The 26,433-nt window shown below is 32.8% G+C and overlaps 1 protein-coding gene across 6 annotated transcripts in view; it reads right to left on the reverse strand.

Annotated features, from left to right (window-relative positions):
* Positions 1–26,433, reverse strand: part of EPHA7 (EPH receptor A7) — a 178,400-nt gene that overhangs the window by 17,673 nt on the left and 134,294 nt on the right. The window contains exons 6-11 of one of the 6 annotated variants that reach the window (XM_019030179.3): positions 14,388–14,512; positions 11,589–11,772; positions 6,707–6,815; positions 5,972–6,027; positions 1,471–1,584; positions 209–394 (exon numbers count right to left, since the gene is read on the reverse strand). In XM_019030179.3, the coding sequence (XP_018885724.1) occupies positions 209–394; positions 1,471–1,584; positions 5,972–6,027; positions 6,707–6,815; positions 11,589–11,772; positions 14,388–14,512 (774 nt within the window). Of the gene's footprint in view, positions 1–208; positions 395–1,470; positions 1,597–2,069; positions 2,897–5,971; positions 6,028–6,706; positions 6,816–11,588; positions 11,773–14,387; positions 14,513–26,433 lie in introns of those variants that run through there. The other 5 variants (XM_055389592.2, XM_019030180.4, XM_004044420.5 and 2 more) reach the window with 5 other exon arrangements.

Raw genomic sequence — 26,433 nt, forward strand, 5'->3', positions numbered from 1 at the left:
ACTCTAATCTCGCATTCATTTTTTTTCTGCTTTCTTTTCCCTTGAGGTGATAACATAAAGGAAGAATTTTTTGATTAGTTACATACCAAGAAAACACATTCATTTAGACTGTGCAACATATTTCATAATTTGTTTTATTATGTACATAATAATACTAATTTCTGACACTCAGTCTTTTTGATAAAATAAAGATATAACCAATATCTACCTCTTGTAACAACCCCTTCCAAATGGACAACATTTGGGTGGTCAAACTGCCCCATGATGCTTGCTTCACACAAAAAGTCTCTCCTTTGTTTTTCTGTGTAACCAACTTTCAGGGTTTTTATGGCTACTGCAACATCTCTTTTCCCTGGAAGTTTCAAACGGCCACTGCAGACTTCACCAAATTCTCCTGAAGTAACAGAACAAGCAGGCATATTTTAGTTTCTAAATATTGTAATTTTCTTTTAAGAGTAAATGCGTTGAATTATTTTTCTTTAACTTTTAGTAAATTATTTGAAAGCATTTTAAAATATTTTCAAAAATACTTGGTAAAGCCCTGTGAGTTACATTGAATACATTCCCATATATAGGGGAGTCTATTTCCTAGACACAAAAGTTGTTTATGAAAATAATGGCATAAATGAAATTAAAACTTGAAGATACAGTTCAGAGCTCTTTCATAGAAGTTACGCTTTCCTAAACTGTCTGTTAAACAGGCTACTATTTTTCAATTGAATTAACCAACACTCAGGGTCAACATTTAGATTTGAATTATGCTATTATATATTATATATTTAAAATTTTTTTATATATATTATATTAGTATATTACCTAGACTACCTACTAAAGCATGAGGACACATCAGCAAATTCTAAACATTGCTATTCCTTTTAATTTTGAGAAGAAAATATTTATTAAATATTTAAAATCTGGAATTTATATGCACTATGTCTACTGGATTTAAAGGAATTAGAATCAGAAATGTATAATTAGTATAACAATACATACATATAGAAAATATTCCCTTTAAATAATTCATACACATTAATTTTCTACATGAATTTAAAGTACAATGGCTAATACCTACAAATATAAGAAAAAAGATAAAAATGAAAGTTTTGTAAGAAGACAGTAAATCAAGTAAAAGGAAATGTGCAGCAAAATTCTGGAAATTTCTGACCTTTTAAAAATATAAATTCATTTCTTAAATGACAGGCCAGAGCTATTATAAAGTAGCTTGTAGTAGAACAACATCTTAAAAATCCAACAGAAAACCAAAAATATATGGATTCTTTGTGCCACATGCTAGTTTTTCACATTTTTTCGTAAGATTTCATAAACAAGTACAGCCTCACTGCTTCCAACAGTTCAGGTAAATGCAAAAGTTCTATACTTGAGGGATAATTATTTGCCTGTCATTATGATGTATGACTTTCGATCTTGGCTAAATGGAACAGCTGAACGAGGAAGCTACAATAGCCTTACCTGCACCAATCACACGCTCAATTTTAATACAGGAGGCATCTAGCTCCTTGGCGAATTGATGGACAGCTCTATTTGGGTCCTCATAGGTTTCAGGGTCAATGTAGGTTTTGGTGCCTGGAAATTTAACTGTAATGATGTAAGAAAGCATGACTGTGATGAAGCAAAGCACTTATTGTGCAGTCAGCCCAGGAATTTCATTATGCAGAGTGCTCCTTGGAACAGTGAACTTGCTTCCACATCACCTGATTCACAGCAGTTTTAACAGACTACTTCAGTCTGCTGGCGTATAGGTATTATCTGCAAGCTTCTATAGGTAACATAGGATCCAGCTCATAGGTTGCTAACTGAATTGCTTTTCCAGTAAATCAACAAAAGACATTCACCAAAATTTCTGACATGCCTATCAGACTGGAGGCTTAATTAAATTCACTGCTATCATGGCATAGTTCAAGCCATATTAAGGTTTGTAATGGACTTGGAAACACATTTGTAAATCTACCAGTCAGTCAATCAATCAAATTAATACACTGGGAAAAGAAGACATTTCATTTACAGGTATCCTACTACACTGACAGCAATATTAAAAACATTTAGACATCTTACTTATTCTTTTGATTTATTTTTTTAAAGACCAACCACCGTTGATATATACATAAAATTAATACAAGATGTGAGGGACTTCTATCACAGAATCAAAGAGATATCTTCTAAAGACAGTTTCATCTTCACCTTCAAGGGCAATAGAGGCCAGATATACAAAGTGCAGAGTAAAGTTAGAAAATTTACAATATTCCTGGGATCTGTTAACCAAGTATGACAGCGATTTGAAAGAGGAATGGTTTATATGAACTTTCAATTATAAGGCTCTGGAAGATCTTAACTGCTGAGGAGGTAGCCAATATGCCTCACAAAAGGTAGTCAAAATGCAAACAACATAGAATAATCTTAAAAGTTAAAATCTTCTTAAAATGCACCCAGAAGCATGCAGGTAACAGATAATACTATGTCAACTTTAAATAAAATTCAATTACAATAATGTATTCCAAATCTATTTGGTAAAAGACAAAGATAAGATAGATAGGCATATATTTGGTTATATTAATGCAATAAAAATTACACTATATCCTCAAAAAAACTTTATTGTTTTAACAAAGCCACTGAACAATCTTTTCATCAAATCTTACTATTTGGAGAACAATATATTTCTTTATATATTACACTGCAGCCTAACTGTGCTTATGTCATCACATTAAAATTATATTTTAAAAGTAAACACATAACAAAAAGAAGCAAAATGTATAAAGGAAAATGGGATTTAAAAATCTTGATTTATTCTGCTGTAGTTGATTGTTTATCCAAAATTGATTGTCTTAAACAATTATTGTTGCAGTTTATAAAACTGACAGATGCTCATTTGTTACTAAAGCTGAAGATGAAAAAAAAAACAACACGAGAAGAAAAGAGAGAGGGGATAGAAGGAGAAAAGAGAGAAGAAGGAGTATAGGGAAAAGGGGAAGAGAAAAAGAGAGAAGGGAAGAAAACAATAGGTTAACCTCCTAGATTGGCAGGCAGATGGAGAATGAGCCATCTTCTCCCTTTTTATTCTCTCTTTCTTTCATTTTTTTAAAATTTTGTTTTGATAAGGGAGCTAGATTGGAGGTAACCTTCTGCATCTCAAACGGTCTCTGATGGTTCTTTATTCAAGCTGTCATAAAACATTTTGACAGACCAGAGCTTTTTTGGCATAAAAACATGAAATACTGCCCAGCTTGGATTTGAAGACATTGTTAGAAGAAATGGTAGGAGGAAACAAAATGTAAATTGGAATTGCTTCACTAAAATTCCTCCATTGTGTTTATATCTTTAAATGTAGCACTTGGGGCCATGGAGAGTTGAGGGTGCCTGACACAAATGACTGGACATTCTATTAAATTCAGTGCTCTAAAAGCTAGTTAAATGGTTGCTTTCAAGTTTCTGTAAAAATTCAATCTGGTGTTCTAGCACCTGGGAAAATTGTCCATGTACTAAATAGAGGAATAAAAAGACAGCAACTTGTAAACAGCTGGTTACCACAGTATTATACTTTCTATATTAAGTAATCATAAAATCAAATAAAATACCTGGTTTTAATCAAATGACAAGAAAACATATCCTTGGAAAAAGGGTGATTCAAAATATTAAGAATTTACCAGGATAGGATATGTTAAGTGCACTTTTTTCATTATTCATTTAAAAATGAATGTTTTAAAATAAGGAAAATATTGACATTATTTCTGAATATTCTGGTTTATCCCAACTTGAGTATGAACTTTTGTATTTTAAAATATTATTTTGATTTTTCATGAAAGTTCAACATCTTAAAACCACCATTGCTAGTTTTCTCTAATGATGAAAACTTTATATACAGCAAGCTTATCTTGTCTATACTAGCAAGTAAGGCATGCAACTATATATTTTCTAATTACAAACTGGATGTGAAATGTGAAAAAAGTGAATGGCATAAAAATATTAAAACTGACTGATGACAATTAAGCATAAGGCTATACAACAAATTTTGGATAAGCCAGGTTTCAACTGACTTCTGCATTAACCTGCAAGTTAAAAGTAAATAAACTGGTGTATGTGATCATTTGGGGATATTTCAAATATGCTCAATAAATAAAAGAAAAGTGACATACTGATTATGGTAATATTAAATAATTGTGCCATTAAATTATTCACATATGGGCAGGACCAGGGATTTCAGGAACTACAGTCTTATATTACTCTTCTATATACATTCTACACTAGAAATAAAATTTAGGCATTCAAGTTTTGATCTGCTCCTTCCTGTCTGGGGAAGTGTTAAAAATATTCTCACATGTCATTAAATAGAAACAAAAAAAGGTAACCTCCACTTTTTTCTCTATTTCCTCTAGCTATAAACTACCTATGGTTCTCTCTTCACTGAGGCTTGTTGCAGGAAAATTAATGCCAGATTAGCAAAAGGAAGTTCTGACATTGGGGGCATATCAAATAATCCCAAGTGGGGTATAGAAACACACATATTCAGTCATATTCAGGGGTATATTTTTTTTGAGGCTTACCCCATATACAGTTTGGGATACTTTTTTTAGGGGAAAGAATACATGATTATATACATAAATTTGCTACAGCACTCCCAGGGCCTAAAAAAGGCCTGTGAAAGTAAGAGGCCTTGAATATTAAACTTTATAATAAAGCCACTTCTGGGCATACATTTAACTTCAATTTGTAGTAAACTGTACTACCCCACATGCCCTTCCTACCATCAGAGGTTGAGATTCAAGAGAATTTCTTATTCAGTTTGGATTTGTGTTACGTAAAACCACTTCTGTTTTGAAAACTAAAGGTAACTGTTGGTTCAAAAATACAAACACATTGAGAAAATTTAGGAATGATAAGAGCATTTATAATTTGTGTGTTTAAACCACACATTGTCATTTGAGCTTTTTTATTAAAAAAAAGTATCACAAAGAAAATCTAAAATGTATTAGAAATTCTTGATGGAGGCTTTGATATTCTTATGACTTTAGGATGGGTATAGGACAGTATCTTCACAGATATTGACATAAGAATCTAATAAATAACACAACAAAAGATACAATTCTTACATCTTATGTCATGGGAAATTTATCTACACATGAGAACATTTGCCAAAGATTATGGGTACTACAAAATAATAATAAAATTGGTTTTTAATATTCTTAAGGATTAAAAATGGGGAAAATAGGTTAGGGTAAGAACATCATCAACTATCATAACTGAAGTAATTTGGTTGTTAGGTTTTGATTTTGCCTACATAAAGTAATAACAGTTACTCTCAGTGCTCTCATTTTCACATGCCATCTTGTTTCATTGCAACAAGAATAAGATTAATGCAGATAGGCATCTATTTTATTTGGGTCCCTAAGCTTTCCTCTAAATATGATTTCTAAAATGGACTTTTAAGAATAAGCTAACTCAAATCCATAGGAAAACATCAGAAGTATGAATCTTATTATCATACTATTTATGTCCTATGAAATATCTATCAATGATAGGTAATTTATAGTAGCTGAAGAGAAAGAGGCTCCTTAATTTAGCCTTTTGTGGTAGCATCACTCATTGGATTAAAAAAGGGCCCATCTTTGTAACCTGACATGACATTCCTTAGCTAGAGAAGGGGCACATGCAACCTTTAATGTATTATTATTAGGATGGTAAGAAACACTTGGGCAAAGTTTACAAAACAAAACATTGTGATGTAAAAGCAGCTGAATATCCTGCAATTATATGACATTTCTGAACATATTTTATTTTTTCAAATTCACATCACATGATTTTAATTCTAAACATCTGATTCAAATGCTTTAAAGCAACATTTTGAGCTCATGGTATAATTTCAAGCAAGATGCATGAGGACTTTGTTAATGCCAATGCTAATAACCAGATTTTTCTGTTAATAGGGGTACATCATAATAAAGAAAAGCCAAACACTTACAATGAAAGTAAAGCTCTTCATCGCCTTCTTGGTCAGCTTTGCTATAACCACAGTGCCTGGAAGAAAGCAAATTTGTGACAATCTCAGTCATTTTACTTTATATATTTAATATTCAGTACAATGTACCTTAGTTACTCAACAACTTACTAGAGTTAAATTTACTGTTCATAGTTATGAATCCATTTAGTAATAATATAGCAATTCACATGATTAAAATTGCACAGAAAACAAACTTTTTGTGTGAGAAAATGTAAAAGGAACATTTTAAAAAATACATTTAGATTGAATACACAAAATTCAGTATGATTTGAATCCACAAGTTTCAATTTACAAAAACATTCATGAGTCACAAATATTCACAAGTGAATGTTTACTTATATTTCTTTCTGGAAAAGAAAAACTTTTTAAATGGTGTCCACTCACATTTAATAGCTAAAAGAGTAAATATTTCCCCAGGTATATTCTATATTTATTATGAAAACTTAACTCTGAAAATAAGCAAAAATATTCACCCAATAAAAACTGCAATACTCATTCTCTTTAAATGAAAGGCAGTGATCAAACTCATATTCCATTTTGATCTTGAAGGAATGACACATTATTGATCTTTAATGTTTTATATCAAAGAATGTTTGCATTTACTATTTAAAATTCTATTACACTAAGTAACAGGCTGACATAATTCTTAAAAACAATACATTTTATGTTAGAGATTAGAACAACTTTGTGTTCTACCTTCTCCCAATGATGAAGCCAAAGACCATGAACACCAAAATGATGGTCCCAGCCACAGCAACCACAGCAATGATAATAACAGGATTCTGTTCACTGGAGACAGCTGTAGCTGTAAACAGAGGAAATAGGCTCAGAAATACTTGACACCATGCAAGAACTTGAAAGGTTAAATAAAATTAGAGTTATCTTTTCTATTTAATTCTTTCTAATTTTAAATAACTGCATTATATGGTAGCAAAGTAAATTTAAATAAATGTTTACTTCTGCCTTTTAAAGAACTGGTAAGGACAATACTTTCACATATTTTCCATTTATCAGCTACAAAAGAACGTATAAATGCCTTGTTGAATGATTATATTCCTGCTTAGTTGTTGAAAGCTTAGTTATAAATCAAGAGATAGACACATCTGATCTGCAAGTGCTATTAAATCCCTATTGTTCCTCAGCAAGGCATTTGATTTTGATCCCTTTGTGTCTTGTTTTTTGGTATGTGAAATCAGAACCAAAATACATACCTCATGTATTTTTGAAGTACCTTAACACACATTAAATGCTTTATCTCTCATATCATCAATTAAAATGGAAAGCATCATGTAATCATAAACATCATGAATTTATAGTCCACTATAATTCAGGAAAAAGATGAGCCACATTATCTGTGTTAATTTTCATGAAGTATGAGTAAACACATTTCATCTTTAAGATTACAAAGTAGCTAGCCTATTTTAGAAAAAGCAAACTTTCTGCAAGTGCTTTAAAAAACACTATCATTACCTAACTGCAAACCCTTCCTATACAATACTAAATAATTCTTCTATGCTCATTAAGGCAAACCTGGCTGAACCTTTCTGACAGTCTCTTTGGGAAGAAGTACATGTTTGCATGTCTTTTAAAACACCTTCTGATATAGAATTTTTGCACTTATCACTTCCATTTTTCCAAACTAGTGAAGTTTTATTTATATGATGATTCACAATTGTCATATTTTCCCAGAGTTTCATATTTTCAGTAGCAATACAGACTTTATAAAATCATCAAAGACATATGAAACAATGAAAATGAATATTCCAATAAATGATCCAGTTGCAAATATCATAAAATACATAATGTCAAACTAATATAATTTACTATCTCTGAAACAATCAAGAGCTGCAATCTTTAATTTAAGGCAGGATGGAAAATACCATTCCTTCTTGTTTATGGCAAGGGACTAGATCTCTAGAGAAGTAATTCATATGAAGGCAAAACATATCTTGCCACAATAGGAAGTATAAAGTTTTTTTCAGATTGGCCTTTCTCTAGTTTGTCTGTCTCCTTTTGACAACTTATCTCCTAATTTTGTATACCTATGCTAACAAGAGATAGCTCCTGTGTTGAAAAACAGGAAAAATCGCTCTGGTCTAATAGATACTTTCTGAACAAAGAAGATTATACACATTCTCTAATTTATCACCTGCTGAATTGCTCCCTGAGGGAACTTAAAAAGGTTAAAAAAACAGAAGAAGAAAACAACTTTCAAATACTAATTTCTGAATTACAGCCTATTATCACACAACAGAGAAAAGATGACTTCAAGTCTTTTAAAAATTTGCTTATTTTTTGTTTTTAGTCTGTTTTTTATTTACATTTTAAGAAAGAAAAAGAATGGAGTAGTTCCAGTCATGAGGAAGAAAAAATTATGTACATATGTTATGAAATTCTTTCCATTCAATCAATGTGTCCCATGGGCCTAATTCTCTGCTTGTCTTAGGCTCAGTTTTTCCCTTAGCTTCAGAAAGAGAACTCTAATGAGAAAAATGAACTCAGGTGAATGATGAATCAGAATTTGTGCATATTTATTTATATATTTTTGTATATTGTCAGGGTCATACTTTAATCTTTCCATAGTTGACATTATGGTTAATATTTTCATCTATTTCATGGGCAATACATATTAAAAGTAATTTGCTAAGGCTATAAACAGGATATCATGGCTTAAAAACTCGAAAAAGTAGATAGGATACTGCACAGAAGCGGATTTTAGGATGTATGTGCAATGGAAGAGACTGTCAAATTTCTCTTTACAAACAGTGCTCAAGTGACTTCTTTTAGGCTGCATCTTACCTTCTGACCTGCTTTCTGGCACAGCAAGTCACTGCTCCCTGACATGGTGATATCACTGGACCACGCATTCCACCACTGCTTAATTGTGTGGCTGGAATCTGTGTACCTGTCCCTGTCTTTCACTGAACTTTTAATAAAGATCATGAACTGTGTGTTTCTGTGCCTCCTTAATTCTTAGCATAGTACCTTATGCTGACTCACTGGTTCAGAAAGAGTAGTCTGGAAAACTCTGAGAGTCCTCAAGAACTGTTCATAGAGTCTGCAAGTTCAAAATCATTTTCATACAATATGAAGATGTTATTTGACTTTTTTACTCTCACTTGCTTACGAATGCAGTTAAGACTTTCAGAAGGTATATGACATGATAATACCATGACTCTGATGGCTAATAAAATGTGTTTGTGTGTTCTTGTGTTTTTAAAGTTTCCACTTTAATTTCTAATTTGGTGAATATTAATTGATATAACCAATATAAAACATTTTTTGATATCCTCAACATTTTTTAATAGTAAAAGGGCTCCTGGGATGGAAAATTTTGAGAAAGGCTGTGTTTAATAACAGCTGACACTTAAGACTTTCCATGATAGGGGCTCTCCTTGACATTTTGTATATTTAACTTAAACCTCAGAATGTTTTGTGAATTGACTACTACTATACTAGAAATTAGGGTACAGAGACCCAGCTCATCCAAACTCCTATAACCGGACATGGCAGAGCAGAGAGATTTGAAACCAGGCAGCTGTCTACTGGTACTGATTGATATTAATAATTCACTCTATGTTGATCAGTGTGAAGTATTCATTTATTGCTAATTTACTGAGTGCCTTCTGTGCCTGAAACCATAGTAGGCACTGGCAAGACAACAGTAAGAAAAAGACATATGGATTCTTCTTTCATCAACTTGACATTCCAGTAGGAGAGAATATATTGATAGTAAAAATCACTAAATTCTAATGCAAAAATCCATTCTTAACATACATTTCATGTGATCTTTCAGGTTCCACTACTTTAATCTCTGAGTCTTGGTTACTTCTTTTTTAAATAATAAAAATGATATCTATGAATCTCAGCACTCATTAAATGATAGTTTGGTTTAATATTCTCAATTTACAAAGTCAGGAAAAGGCATAAATTCATCTTGAAACTTTTGAAATCTAAAAGTGTCTTTAAATAATAAGGAATGGTTGGGTAAATGTGAGATAACTGACATTTTAAGTTTAAACTATTTATTAAAAGATAAAAAACATAATTTGAAGTATCTTATTATATCTGAATTTACAGGGTGATATTATGATACAGATCTGAGTTGAAAATTACTAGAGCACATTTTAACACTAACCACTCAAATGTTTAAACGTTGAAATCTTAACTTAAAATGCTTTAATGTTTTGGGGGACACTAAACTTTGATATGCTGATTCTTGATCGTATATAATCTATTTAAAAAGAATAATCATGAATAATGGTATTAAGTTTACCACATCAAATTATGTAGTAAATTTTTAAACTGATGCCTTTATGTTTACAACTCTATGTGAATGATTTATATGTCAAAATGATTTCAGCGTACGTTTTTATTATTTGTGGCTATGAGAGTTACAGATTTATTTTAAAATGTAACAAAATATGTGGAAGAATAATACTGCTAGCAAACTTAACAAACATTAGTTAATGCAAAGGATATTTATCAATTTACTCCACCTTTTGAAGATCTATACAATACTTCCTTTAAAGCCAAAATAATTCTTTAATCAAAATATTGATTTAATTTGTTTAAATATTTTTAATTGAGAAAAGTCATATAATATTTTCCAACTTAATTTTGATTAGAATTTTGGAGGAAGGCTGGATTGGCAAGGAGAAGAGATAACACCTGGGTAAACCATGTGCCTGAGCAGTAACATCAGGAGGAATCAAAACTCCAAAATATAGAAACACGGACTGAGACATCAGCTCTGTTGAGGAGCAACAGCAGTGGTATTCAGGGTGTTCTGAACTTGGACTCTGACAGCAAATGGGGACATCCATCCCAAGATATATCTGCTTACTTCTTATACACTATATATACATGCGTTTTTACTATAATCTTGTTGCATTGTAAAACATAAAATGATAAAGGGGCTTCAAAGATACTGGTTATATTCTATTTTCAAGATGAGTGGTTATAGGGATATTCATTTAATTATCTCCCTTATATTTCATATCTACTTTAAATAGATTCCTTAGTATGCATGAAATATTCCATAACAAAAATGAAAAATGTCAAAAATAAAAATAAAAACAAGTTCTAAGACCTTCCTGAACTCTAATTTTTGAAATCATTGCTAAAGAGCAAGTCACTTAAATTAATACAGGTTCTTAGATACCATCTTTCTCTTGTCCACCTCACTACACATTCTGGCTTCATTTGTGGGTTTCTGTGAAGTAGCTGCTTTGATGGACACACTTAGAATAAGATTGTTTTGAGGTCGACAAACACATCTTGTGTCAATACACAAATTGAATCAGTCCTGCTTCTGTTTCTAATTTCACCTTTTTCAAAAAATAAATCCAGTATGCGTTAAAGAAACTAATTTAAATCACAAGGTTCTAAAATTGCTAAACAAAACAGCAAATGTTAAATTATTATGAACTTTTACAAAGTACATTTATATGTACATATATATTTATTTGTATATGTAAAAAATATGATGATGCAAATGATCACCTCAATATTGAAAAAAATATTAATATATGCTAGAGTTATTGAGAGTAGGAATCCAAACCAAAGGCATAATTACCTTCAAACATTTTACCTGTAGCTTCCTCTAGTGTAGCAACATCAAGTCTGGGACTGTAATTTCCATAACCAGCAGCAGTAAAAGCCCGAATCTGGAAAACATACACTGTTCCTGGTTTCAGATTATTAATGGAGGCTGAAGTAGACTTGGTTTTTACTGTTGAGTAGGTCCGTTCCCTTTGATCCTAGAAACAATATTTAGAGGAAATATTTAATTGTGATTGCAACCAGACAATTTGACAGCCAACTGTTTCAATTTAATTCAATTTGCTCCATTGTTTTTATAGAGGCTACATTGTACTTTGTGGAATATTATAACGTTAAATCACTTCTAAGGTAATATAAAATGAAAATGTGAAACACATGCCTTTGTTATGTGTATTTAGGGTGAAATAATTTAGTTAAAACATTTATGGTGTTTTTAGCTTTCGCAGAGGTAATACGTGACAAGAACTATTTAGCCATAATATAATAAAATATCCTATTGGTCAAAGAGTGGGTACACCTGTACAATCTACAGTTTAGTAGAGGTCATCAAATCATAATGTAGTTCTCTTAAGTTTTTTCTGAAAGTTATTCAGCAAGAAAAAAAGCCAGATACTAAAAATCCAGAAAGTTATTAAATCAAGAAATTCAGATAACACTACTACTATACTGACATACCAATTTTTTTAAAACAACCCTGAATTTCTCACAGAATAAACCACTTCTGCAAAACAGTGTTTAATGAAATATTTTTAAAGTAAAATTATAAATATTAAAGTTTAAATATATATGATTTATGGTTTGAAAATATTTTAAACATGATTTATTTCATTTTGTTCATATTTCAGATATAAAAGCTAATGCAAATTTACTAAAATCAATTATATGTTTATTAACAATTTTTATCCTATCATTATCAAACATATTTTATGTGCATATATAATAAGATTAAGAAGGGAATAAATGTAAAAACTCAAGCATATAAAAACTCCATCAAAACAATATTTAAATAAATAAAAATTTAAATCTTCCTTGATATGATTCTCACAAGCTATTTATGAATAAAAGTTGTAAAAATTATACTTCACAATATACAATATTAGAGAGTTCTTATTTGGTGTATAATAAATACATGTGTTCAACTTTATCTGGCAATGAAATTCTTCATTGAAATCTTAAAATATCAATCAAGTTGTTTGATTTGCCTTCACAGGGAGATTTGCAAAAGTGTAAATAAACATATACTTAAGCTTGATTTACTCAAACTGATCTGTGATTGTCCTCGTTATAATCATTTATAAAAATGATAGTTTGTATTACATGTATTTATCTCAAACGAAAGACCTAGGCATAACTCAGGTGACACAAACATCACGCATGCGTGCATATACATTACAATATAATACAACACTATTATTGTCTTTCAGTTGCCTAATATGCAAATTTAGTGAATGTAGATTTCTGTAAGGCCAAAAAATGATTTGAACAGATTTATTCTAGAGAAAACATTTGCAAAATATTTCAGATTTATATTGTAAGAAACTTTACTCTTACCACCTATGTGTTTCATTGCTTTTGAAATTGGATGCAATTTAAGCAGGGAATATAACTGTTAGCTCTCATGGGAAAACAGATATACCAAAACCAGCATTAAAAACAATGATCCCCTCTAAAACACATTTGTTGGGACGAGAAATGAAGCATATAAAATGCAACCTTAGCCATGAAGTCATGAATTCATAATGTAAGTAACAAGCAAAAATATTTTAAACTTAATCTGAACATTAAAACAAAATCATATTTTAAACTAATTTTTCTTTAAAAAAACAAAGGTACTATATACATTTCAATTTATTTAATCATGTCCATTCATTCCCAAAGTTTTCTCAAAGCTTTAAGCTCCTATTTTCTAATTCTATTGTCTAAACAGTTAAAATGGTTATGTGTATTATAGCACTTCAGGTAACTCAGGTAAGCCAAAAATAGTAACACTTATTACTGTTACTGTTGGTAATAGCAATGGTTTCCACGTTTCAAACCTTGCACTGAGTCTTTCTGTGAGGTGGGGTTTTAAATCACGATCTGTGAACATGGTTCACATAAACATTTTCTCTCTCTTTCCAAATGAAACAGAAATAAATATACTCATATACTCAGATGTATCACTAGCTAGTAAAATTTAGTCATTATAGGTGGATTAAAAAGGCAGCACTTGGGTTTTAGCCATAATATTTTTCCTGGAAGGAGAGGTGTAAATAAGTCCCATACATGATTATTAAAACATATATAAAATAAATTTCAGGAGGAATTTAAAGGAGTGAAATAACATCATCTGATTTGTAAGTCTGAAGAACTACATATTTATTATACAAAATATTCTTATTATTTCAAATTACTAAATTATTTGAGGTCATTATCATCACTGAAACCACATAAATTAAACAAATCACTAAGGTCCCAAACAGACATACTAAAGAAAATATTTTTCAAAATGCATTGGGCTGTGTGGTTTCTGCGGTACTAAAATATCCTACATCTTATTACTGCAATATCAGAAATTGAATAAATAAATATATATATATGCTACAAATGGGATACTTTCATTTGTGTAACACAGAAACTTAATACACAGAAATCACATTTATAATGATAAGCCAGAGATTCACAGAGATGGTTATTATAAATGGCTAAAATTAACTACGAAGTTTGAAGTAGCTCCAAATTGTTGGCATAATGACCAACTTTAGTCTACAATACAGTAGGATGACATGAGACACACAGCACATTGTACATTTCAGTTGCTCTTAGCACTTACTTTCTCGTAATACTTGATTTCATATTCTGTGATGACTCCATTGGGATGCTCTGGTTCCTGCCAGGAAAGCTCGACACTCCGCTGCAGTACTCTCTCCTTCATTACTCCGCTCACTTGCGAGGGAGCTGTTTGGACAAGATGTGTCAATAAACAATGAGAAAATTCACTGGATGCCTCAAATCAAATGTCACAACTGATCAGTCCCATGCTGTGCCAGTTTCATTAAGGTAAAAGAAAGCACCTTTTCATAGCTCACAATTCAGAAGCTAATGAATATTCAAACAGGACCTTATTACTGTTCATAAACCTTAATAGAAATTTAAATTAAAGTGCAAACAGCAGAAGATAGCATTGTTCAAGTTAGTGAAAAATGGAAATGATGGGGCTGAGAATGACAATTAAGCAAATGAATGCTAATTAAGGCTAGAAAATATGATTTCAGATTAATCTCCAGTGATAAACTAAGTCCAAATATTTATTTCACATGCAACAGCAATACACTTTTTAAAAGAAAAAATAATTTAATATGATGCAAGAAAAAGTGTATGAAATGGCTACTTTGATCTTCAATTAAAGGAATCATATTTTTAAAAATGTTTCCATGTTTCACTTGGTGTGTGTATACTCCCAAAGAATTCCAAACAACTTTGGAAAACATTTTTAGACTTTATTAGGTCAAGATGCAAGAAAATGCAAAGGCTGCCTGCTACTTAAATTATGTGCATGAACACACATACATACACATGGACTCTTGCATGTGTAATTTATACCTACGTAACCTAGGCTTCAAGCTTTGAAAGGAGCAATTCAAAGCTACAATCTTGCTTTCTCTTTCTATACAGATAATAATATGCTTAGAGTTCTTTCATTCTAATTAGTGACATATACTCTTTTTGGTAGCTAAGTCTGTGGAATGTAGCAAACTAATTTGCTCTGTCTAATTTGCTCAGTGATGATTAACTAGTTGTCTACTCTGTCTAAATGAGTAGCTGCACTGGCTTGGCTGAATTTCAGTGGGGTCATTATGTTTCATGTATCACGCTCTATCTCATTCTGTAAAATATTTTCAGGCTGTTAATTTAATTTTCAGATGTCTGAAACTGTTAATAATCCTGCTGACAGAAAAGCAATTATATGGGACCAAGCCGTTTAAGCAACCTTCCGATGTTTATCCCTTTGGCTTTATTTTGTTTCTTCTACTTAATATTTTCTTGTATCAATGTCTAAAAACCACATTTTTCACTTCTTTCTGGCTTGGCGATTTTGAAGGAAGGACATGGAAGATACATGACTCTCATTTCCTCCCAGATTACTAACAAAAGCGTAACGAGGGCAGTTTAAGTGGGACAACTTTCCCTTGAAGGAGATGTAGCTGAAGTACTCAACAAACTGTGTTTACAGTCTAAATGCATTTCTGATATATTTTCAATGAGGCTAATTTCTAGTAAGAAATCTTATTTTTGTCACAACTTTTGAAACCTGAACATATACAGTAAATAATAACTTATCTCTAAAGTGACACATCTCTGTACCCAGAACCTGCTTAGCATAACTCAGTAGACTGCAGCGTTCAAGAGGCTGCTTCCTTAGGCCATGTCCTTAGGAATCCAACTCCAACTAATTGTGACATGAGACTCTACTTGACAAATAATCTCTAGTAGCATAACTTACTTAACAAAATCATTCCAAAAAATTTACATTTTAACTAGTAAAAACAATAGACTGCAGCACAGGTGAGAATACTGCAATGGTTAACACATTGAGTTACCCAGGAGATGCTGGTCTCTGATCAGAGTTTACTATCTATGTGTGCCATTTGAAAATAAGTTAGCTAGAAATAGGTTAGAGAGCTCGTATGTGTAAATCTCTAGGTTTCTTTCAAATAACACCAATAGCCTACTGTGATTTTCAGTATAAGTCAAACACTAAGACATGTTGCTTGGTTTCTATCCCTAACTATCACTTTGCTTGGTATGATAAAAGAGGCAGGAGACTCTGAATTCTTCAGGTTATGGAAAAGATTTGGGTTATAAATCTACCCTATTTAGTTTCTGATACATTGAAACAAGATCTAAATATAAAATGAGGTGATTTTTGCAAGTTATACACTAAAATTACATTCACTATTTCCATCCTGGAAAATAATTTTTACCAATAAAATTATAGCAATTGGGAACTGAAAAAGAAAAGCTGCTAAAAATACTTCAAATATATAATATTTTGAAACTCATATCACAGTGCTGACAGTGAAATATGCTGCAACGTATTTTCCCTATTGCACAGGAGCCATATCTGTAAGTGAATATACTCCTGAATTCTTCTATATTTCTTTCTTTTTTTCTTGTATCCCTTGCTGATACTATATCAAGTCACACATTTTAAGAGGGTCAGAAACGGAAGCACTAGCACATGGCCCTTGAGAATGGATAAACTGCATGATAGGAAAAATCTCTCTCTGTCTTATGTCCTTCAAATACAACATTTGGTACAGGAAACGTGATTATATTTTCCCTGAGCTTCAATATCTTAGGTATAAAGGATACACAACTCACAGGATATACAGCTTATAAACAAAAACATCTCTAGCCTAGTTATATTCTAACAAGGTAATTATTTTCAGATAAAGTTATATGTTAAAGTAAAATTAAAGTGGCATAAGCTATGTTAATCTTAAAACACAATGATTTCTATGGTCAATATATTTGATTTACTAAATTAATGTTATTGTAACAATCTCACTAAAAATGTGCTCACTCTTACACCAATATATTCAATTAACTACAATCTAAAGTTCATTTCTGAAAAGAAAATAACAGTATACAAATGAATTATACAAATGAAATATACAAGTGACAATATACAAATGAATATACAAATGAATTAAATGCTTCAGGAACCAATTTAGTGTTATAACATTTAAATTATAATTTTCATAATTATCAAAATGAAATTAGACATGTTGTAATTGGAATTATGTGAAGATAATAAATAGTAACCAACAATAATAAAGTTCCGAATTGAAAGATGTAGGAGAAAACAAATACTGTATATAACAAAGCTTTTTGAACATAAATTTTTAGTAGGTTTTCTAACAAATAATTAACAGATTCATTTTCACTAGAGTTTCTAGAAGCATTCAAAAATAAAAATTAAATTCAACTGAAAAAACAGATGGAACTTCCTTTGCCCTTAAAGATCTTCAAGTCTTATCACGGATATAAGATATAACAAATAAGTAAAATATAAAACAGACTAAGCCATGAAGCAAATTATTAATCATATTTGGAATCTTCACAAATGACAATGACAGAAGATCTTAGGAAATTCAAAATTTGTTTCCAGAGTTCAAAGTGGTAAATCTCAACAGCATAAAAACAAAACTGATAAATTTGATGAAAGAGTAAAGCAAAAGTCTAATGACAGGCAGAAAAGTAAATTTGTGGAATGGGTTTGTTAGTATAAGGCTTTAAATTGAAAAATAATCAGTAACAAGAATGGTGGGTTTACGTACAGACCTGAACCAATCAGCATTTTTAAAGATTTTGAGCTTCAAGCACTCATATGTGATCTTTGATCTTAATCAATTTCCAACTAAAATTCAATTACAAAACATGTATTTAAATTACAGAATGGAATTTATTCATAAGGTCTATGTACTGCCTCCCTCTACCCCCTGCCAACAGGTTAAGCTTAACTATTTGTAAAGGAAAATTTCTTAGCATGAAGTAGGGAAAAAGACAATTTCAAAGCACAGCAGAGTAGGCAGAGTGACCCCACGAAGATGTCTATACCCTAATCTCTGAAACATGTAAATATGTAAATTCCATGGCCAAAAGGGTACTGTAAATATAATTAAGGTTACAGACCTTAAAATAAAGAGATTATCCTGGATTCTTCCCAGTGGGCACTATCTAGTCATACGAGCCCTTAAGAGCAAACAGAGATGCTGTAGAAGTCAGAGAAATTTCAACTGTGGGAGGAACCAACTTGCCATTGTTGGAGGGGACCTCAGAGAAACATGAAGATACAGGCGCAGCTTTTAGGATCAGACTGGCCCTGATTGACCGGTACAGAAATCAATAATTCAGTCCTGTCAGAGCAAAGAATTTGAATTCTTCCAACAACAGGAATGAGCTTGGAAGTGGATCTTCCCCAGAGTTTTCAAGTAAGAGCCAAGACCAGCTGATAACTTGATTTCAGCCTGTGAGGCTGGTAGTTGAACCTTGCTGTGCCCAGACTTGTGACCCACAGAACTGTGAGATAATAAATGAGTGTTTTAAATTGTTCACTGTTTGTGGTAATCTGTTATGGCAGCGATAGAAAATGAATACATGTAGTAAGGAAAAAAGCAGACCTACTGAAATTTTTATGAAATTATGAAAACAGGCTAGTGATTGCATATTTAAATAATGTGATATTAAACTGTATGTTGAAATAGCATGGAATCAAGGAATATTGACCTTGATAAAGACCCAAAACACAAATGTTTCATAGAAAATAACTTAACCAAGATAATGAATTTCACTTTGGATTTAAAAAGTCATTTATTTATACCATTCATTTTTTCTACATTTACATGTTTCTAACTGAATTTAAACAAATAATGAGATGGAAAAATATACCTGTATTTTTCAACAATACAATGAGGTAAGATAGGTCAACAAGCATAAAATGACCTTTCAGCAAATATATCAAGTTTTTAAATCCACTGAAATTTGTTAGATATCTATTAGGTAAATACAAAAAGGAAAAATAAAGATATCTCTGGAATACAGTCAAAGGAAAACCTGCTAATAGTAGAATGATGCTCTTTCATGGAACGCTTTTCCTATTGTACATTATCAGCAAGAAATTCATTTTTAGCAATCCTCGAGATAACAAATGCACGTGTTACTATGAGCTTAGTATTTTAAAATATGCAACTTTTAGCTTTCTCACTCTTCCCCACAGGTGTTCATTTTTGTACTATAGGAAAAACACATAAAAATACATACAAATTTTCTTAAATAATGAAATACGTGGCCATAATTATACATGCAGTGCAGTGTATCATGTAACATAGCAATTCTATTTCTAGAGTATGTAGATATACATATAAAATGCTAAACACATAATTTCACAACATTTCAACTTCTTGGCTTTGGAAAAACAGGGTCGCTAATAATACTAAGAATGGTACATATGCAATTTTAGCTAAAAAAATAAGTACAGGAACTAAGGGTAATTGAACCTGTAGCAATTATGAGCTATTCTTTTGTGATAGACGTCTGTCAAATTATCTTTGGCTGGAGAGAAGCATGATCTGTAGTTAAAACCAACATAAATTTTCATTCTATAATAAGTATTTGAAAAAATCGGTGGAAGAGAAATGATGTTTTTTCAAAATTAAATTATGTTATTTGCATTGCTATCTACTTAACGTACCAATTAGGATAATGATTTTCAAAATGTGAAATATACAGTATAGTAAGATATATAACAGAATGAATTTCTAAACAAATTCAAGAAACAGTTACTAAAAAGACAATTTGACTAAGAAATAAGGTTTGAAAGTTCTGGAAAAAAATATGATGTTGAGCTGAAAAAGTAGGAAAATAAAAGCATTCTGCATAGCGGCCCCAGTCAGGTATACATGTGAGTTAAATCAATATAACTTCAGTGGAGTAATAAAATACCTAATAAGAACTACAAAAGTCACCACCTCACAATTTGATCAACCAAGAACCATTCTGTTCTTTAAGGCAGCGATTGTAAAAATGATCTGACAATACATCTTTCTGAGAATAAAGTTTTCTTCTTTTTTATCACCAGGTAATTGGCAACCAATTGTTTGGACATTTAATTAATTATTATAGGAGTTAGCACTTCTCAGAAAAATCTGTAAGTAAAAGGCTTTAAGGGGCATCAGTTTGTGGAGAAGAGCTACTGTTGGTCATTGTTGCTAAACACATACTAGGACTCCTCCTAATCTCTGCTAAAGTACTGACTAAAATGTCAACTGTTGAAAGGTTAATGTGTAACGCCTCATAAATTTTTATTTTAATAGAATTTCTCTTAATGTGAAAAAGATAAAATTTTGAACACAGTAGGTATAAATTGGGCAAATTCCCCAAACTGGCTGTCCTATTCATACCAGTCTTACAAAAGAATAACTCAATAATGACCTAACATGACAATTCAGAATGGTTAAGGAATTCCTGATAGTAAGACACACATTATCTATCTTTTCAATCAACAAGTAATACTATCTTTTTACTGGTTTAGTTCTATTCAACAAATATTTGTTTGGCATTTACTATATGCAAGGCATTGTGGATTTTTATAGTTCCTTAGAATTTGCAACATTAGATAGATAGACAGATGGATTTCTTCCCTTCTAAAACCCTATGAGGTAAATACTGCTTTTCTTGCTGTTTTGTGTGTGTGTGTGTGTGTGTGTGTGAAGCTGAGCCTTAAAAATTAAGTAGCATCATCTCAGAAAGAGGCATATTTTTTATTTAATTCACGTTTTAAAGCCCTAATTCCCAACTTTTTTTCAACTATACTGCAAAATTCTAGGCTCTGACACTTCCTGAGAGCAGAAACTAGCAAGAGGAAAGCTAAGCAGTCATTCACTCATTTAATATTTATTGAGAATCCATGATGTGCCAGGACATTAGGTTTTGAGAGTATAAGGATCAAAAGACCCATAGGGATCTGCTCAGTAGGCAGTAGCAGTCTCAGAAGCTGCAGATACTAGAAGAGATTAAGCTGAGCAGAGATTTTTTAAATGGAAAATGCGTGTATATGCGACAAAATTCAAAAATACTAAAGCGTGAAAATTGACACTCCCTCCCAACCTGTCCCCATGTAACTAAGGTACTTTTCCCTGAAGCAACCACTCTTAGCAATTTATTTGGTATCCTTCCAGAAATTGTCTAGGTAAACACAAATATGTGCATTTTTTACATGAATGATATTTTTTGATTTATGCTGTATTTTATAACATATCATTTAACACATATAGATCTGCATCACTCTTTTATCAGCACTGTTGTATTCCATTATACATATGCACCATGATTTATTTGACCAGACACTTATCAATAAGCATGGTCCTTTCCCACCTCTTTTTCTTACAAATTATGATCCAATGAAACTGCTGGCAAACTGGTATCTAATTAATTAATCCTATAAGAAGAGTAAAATATTTCAAAGTGGTCTAGCGGCCACAGGTGAAAAGAGGTAGGCAAAGTTACATGGACTGAATAGGCAAAATGTGGCAATTGTTAAAACTCCTTTAGAGGTTTTGCTTTAGAAAAGAAAATGAGCAATTTATTTGGTTATTATTATTTAAAATATTCTAGAGCAGTGCCACTCAAAGTGCAGGCTGGCTACTCAAAACACAGCTGCAAGTTGTTGGTGTGTGAGAGGAACTTGTGTCAGATGTACATCAACTATATCAGTAAGCACTTTTTTGTAGCTCAGCTGACTTTTTTTCTTAGTAAGATTTCTTGATGAAAGAAGCATTTCTTTTTCTTTGCAGCTTCCTTGATCATTTTCTTTCTGGTGCTAGCTACTTATCTGTCATATGCTGGCATTTTGAGTAGCAGTGACTTTTAAAAGTACGCTAGCATTAGTCTTAAATACCCTTCACTGTAACACTAAAATGCCCAAAAGGTAAGATTACTATAACATTTTTACTGATTTCTGATGAAAACTCCTTTCGTTCATACCTTCGACATATAATTTCTCATGACTGATTATAGTATAAAGAGTTGTGCGAATTGCAAAGATGATGATGTCTCAGTTACTACCTTCCAGGAGATTTAAATCCAGAAAACAAGTTAGAACATGAATGCTCACAAACAATCTAAATGCAAAACTAAATATCCTAACATAGATGAAATATAAATCAAGTGCCAACACATTCCTTGGAGACAGTAAAGAGCAAAACACACAGAATATTTTCCTGTTGTCAACCCCATTTGTAATTCAGCATTTGGTTGGTATATAGCCATGCACTTAAACAGACTGTTGGCATCATATCTATAATCTGCAAGTGATAACTTTATATCAATTAGATAATAACAAACTCAGTTTCAAGATTGGGCACACATTTTTCTGTCTAGCGGCCTCCACCAATAACCAACAACTCCTTGAATCATTCTTCCTCTGCTTCAACTAATACAGATTTTGTTTTCTGTTGATAGTTGAGTGGCTACACAACGTGTCATTCAATTATGTTATACCTGTCTATCTCCTCAGCTATTCTGATGCTCCTTAAAGGTAGAAAACTTAGAGAAGCAGTAGAGTATAGGAATGAAGAGCATGGGCCAGAAAGCTAGTCCGTGGCTTATTTGCTGTGTGACCTTGAGCAGAAAATTGAACCTCTCTGTGTCTCAGTTTTCTCAGCTTTAAAATAAGGATAATCAGAATACTTACATCATAAATAGAATTGTTATGGAAATTAAATATATAAATAAATGTTAAATATTTAAAATCATTCCTAGCACGTGGTAAGAATTCCAAAAAAAAGTATTATTATTCTATTATGACTTTGTTTGTATTAAAATTACTGATACCTGGGACACCTTCCAGAATACTCCGATTCTAAGATCAGATTCAGGCCTTTGTATTTTTCAAAAACTCCACAGATAAAGCTGACGGACAGCTGAGTTTGAGAATAATTCCTTTAAATCTTTGGCAGGAACATAAATTGCTATTCTAAGGTGGGATACCAGCACTCTCCATAATAAATGCTGGCAATGTTAGATTTTTGAAATCACATTGATAATTTTTATAAAATAGCTATTTCATTAAATAATCCATTTGTATAATTTATACTCTGTTTTATATGCATGAGCTAGCTAGAAAAGTACATCATCAATGTTAAGTCACTTAGAAGGGATACATCATTGTAAGAAAATGAAATGACTACCAAAATGAGACGAAGACCAACAACACACACTCTTCAAAATGTTACAAAATATATTGAGAAAGAGAAATACACAGATGAAGTAACTTCTATTTTGATTGGTGAGGAAACTAATACTTTGAATGATTTCTTTTAAACTACTTTTGTACTTTTACAGTCAGTAAACTGGCTCCATCTTTAATTTTCCATGAGTTCATAGCCAAAGGGTACTTCACAAGGTCAACTATATAACTGTGGCTTTGCTTTAATGATGAAATAATCATAGAAATGATTTATCAGGAAGTATGGGACAGCTATGGCCCACAACCAGACTCCTTTAACAATAAACCTTTAAGTAGAATATGTGTATATATGTCTACACACACACACACACAAACACACACACACATTAGTTAATGACCTCCCTTGCAGGTCATCAGAGTAACATTTTCAGTTGTGCACATTTTCTTTGACCTCAGAACTTTTTTTTAAATAAAGAGAGAAATACATAGTATTCCAATCTCAAAAATATTATAATGCCAGTTGACAATTTTTGACATGATAACATAGTCTAAATGTCATACTATGGGTATCTTTGAATTTTCATAGCTATATTTAAATTCTTTACAATATGGATTTCTGTATTACACAGGTAAATTATATTTTAAATTTGATGTACAATAACTGTATTTCCTTACAACATGCACATCAGTATAATCATTTAGATAAGGTAAATTTATATATTATATATTTCATAAAATGTACAAATAATTTTATGTAATATATACAATTTTACATATATATGTCACTATGTGCTTAAGTAAGCTTATTAGTTCCTCTTCCAAAGTATGTGCACAATGTTTATAACATTGTCATGTACATAATAATACTCTGGAAATTCATAGATTTGGTTTACTTTTAAGAAACAGTAAATCATGTATTTAAACAATATATAATTTGTTTATTAAGAACAGGGTCCATGAGAAGGAAATTGAAGAAAAAGGGAATATGAGATTTGTCTTTAAGGCAGATATTACACATTCTGTTAATCATACACATTCATAATAAATCCTATTTATCCATTTAAATAAAACTTCCATTACGGAACACTGAGTGCTTAATAGGTGACTACACTGTTTATAATTTCCCAAATACTTTTCCATCACATCAGCATTTTTCATTATTGTGAACACAATGAATGGATTACAACCGAAGTTTTAAAAAATAAATTAGAATAAAAATTGAGTTCACTGCAGATAGTAATGAGAGGTGACAGCATGCTGGCAGCCCTCGCAGCCCTCACTCGCTCTCGGCGCCTCCTCGGCCTTGGCGCCTACTCTGGCCACACTTGAGGAGCCCTTCGACCCGCGGCTGCACTGTGGGAGCCCCTTTTTGGGCTGGCCAAGGCTGGAGCCCGCTCCTTCAGCTTGCGGGGAGGTGTGGAGGGAGAGGGGCAGGCAGGAGCTGGGGCTGCGCACAGCGCTTGCTGGCCAGCACGAGTTCCCGGTGGGCGTGGGCTCGGCAGGCCCCTCACTCAGAGCTGCGGGACCTGCCAGCCCCGAGCAGTGAGGGGCTTAGCACCTGGGCCAGCAGCTGCTGTGGTCGATTTCTCCCCGGGCCTTAGCTGCCTCCCTGAAGGGCAGGGTTCAGGACCTGCACCCTGCCATGCCTGAGCCTCCCCCGTCCCCCTCCCCATGGGTTCCTGCACGGCCAGAGCCTCCCCGAGGAGCGCCGCCCCCTTCTCCACCGTGCCTAGTCCCATCGACCACCCAAGGGCTGAGGAGTGCAGGCGCAGGGCGCGGGACTGGCAGGCAGCTCCACCTGCGGCCCCGGTGCGGGATCCATTGGGTGAAGCCAGCTGGGCTCCTGAGTCTAGTGGGGACTTGGAGAACCTTATGTCTAGCTAAGGGATTGTGAATGCACCAATCGGCACTCTGTATCTAGCTCAAGGTTTGTAAATACACCAATCAGCACTCTGTGTCTAGCTCAGGGTTTGTAAATACACCAATTGACACTCTGTATCTAGCTAATCTAGTGGGGACATGGAGAACTTTTGTGTCTAGCTCAGGGATTGTAAACACACCAATCAGCACCGTGTCAAAACAGACCAATCAGCTCTCTGTAAAACAGACCAATCAGCAAGATGTGGGTGGGGCCAGATAAGAGAATAAAAGCAGGCTGCCCGAGCCAGCAGTGGCAATCTTCTCAGGTCCCCTTCCACACTGTGGAAGCTTTTTCACTCTTTGTGATAAATCTTGCTGCTGCTCACTCTTTTGGGTCCACATTGCCTTTATGAGCTGTAACAATCAATGTGAAGGCCTGCAGCTTCACTCCTGAAGCCAGCAAGACCATGAACCCACCAGAAGGAACGAACAACTCCAGACGCGCTGCCTTAAGAGCTGTAACACTCACCGCGAAGGTCTGCAGCTTCACTCCCGAAGCCAGCGAGACCAGGAGCCCACCAGAAGGAAGAAACTCCAAACACATCCGAATATCAGAAGGAACAAACTCTGGACACGCCACCTTCAAAAACTGTAACACCCACCACGAGGGTCCGCGGCTTCATTCTTGAAGTCAGTGAGACCAAGAACCCCCCGGTTCAGGACACAGTAATATAGTTTCACAGAACCTTCGCTTCACATGTTTATGTGCATATGGATCAAGGAAAATAAAGATATATAATATGCAACTACTAATTACTATAAATACAATTTAAAGTTTTGGAAATCACTATATTACATAAAATATAATTGAAGGTATGCCTATTCTTAAAGTGATATTCATTTAAGCTGATAAAATACAAAACATAATTCATACAGCAAAAATGCTTGATAGTTCCATATTATACCATTAATTTACTCCATCCCAAAGTTCTCAATAATGGTTGAAGAGAATGATCAATTTCATTATATTTTGGCTGCTATCAGTACCATAGTTGTTTCTATTTTATTCTTTTTATTTTATTTCTCTCCTTTTTTCCTTCTATATTTTTTGACTGTATGTTTTCCAGGCCTAAAACCCATATATATCAAACATAAATTGACTTTCTTAAACATGATTTAACAATGTTAGTTTTTGCAGAATTCTTCCTCGTTAGTGGCTTTGCTCATTTATTTATTTTTTTTCAAAATCATCATTCTGGTGTTCCTC

Source organism: Gorilla gorilla, chromosome 5 (genome assembly GCF_029281585.2).
Source record: "Gorilla gorilla gorilla isolate KB3781 chromosome 5, NHGRI_mGorGor1-v2.1_pri, whole genome shotgun sequence".
In the NCBI taxonomy this organism is placed as follows: domain Eukaryota; kingdom Metazoa; phylum Chordata; class Mammalia; order Primates; family Hominidae; genus Gorilla; species Gorilla gorilla.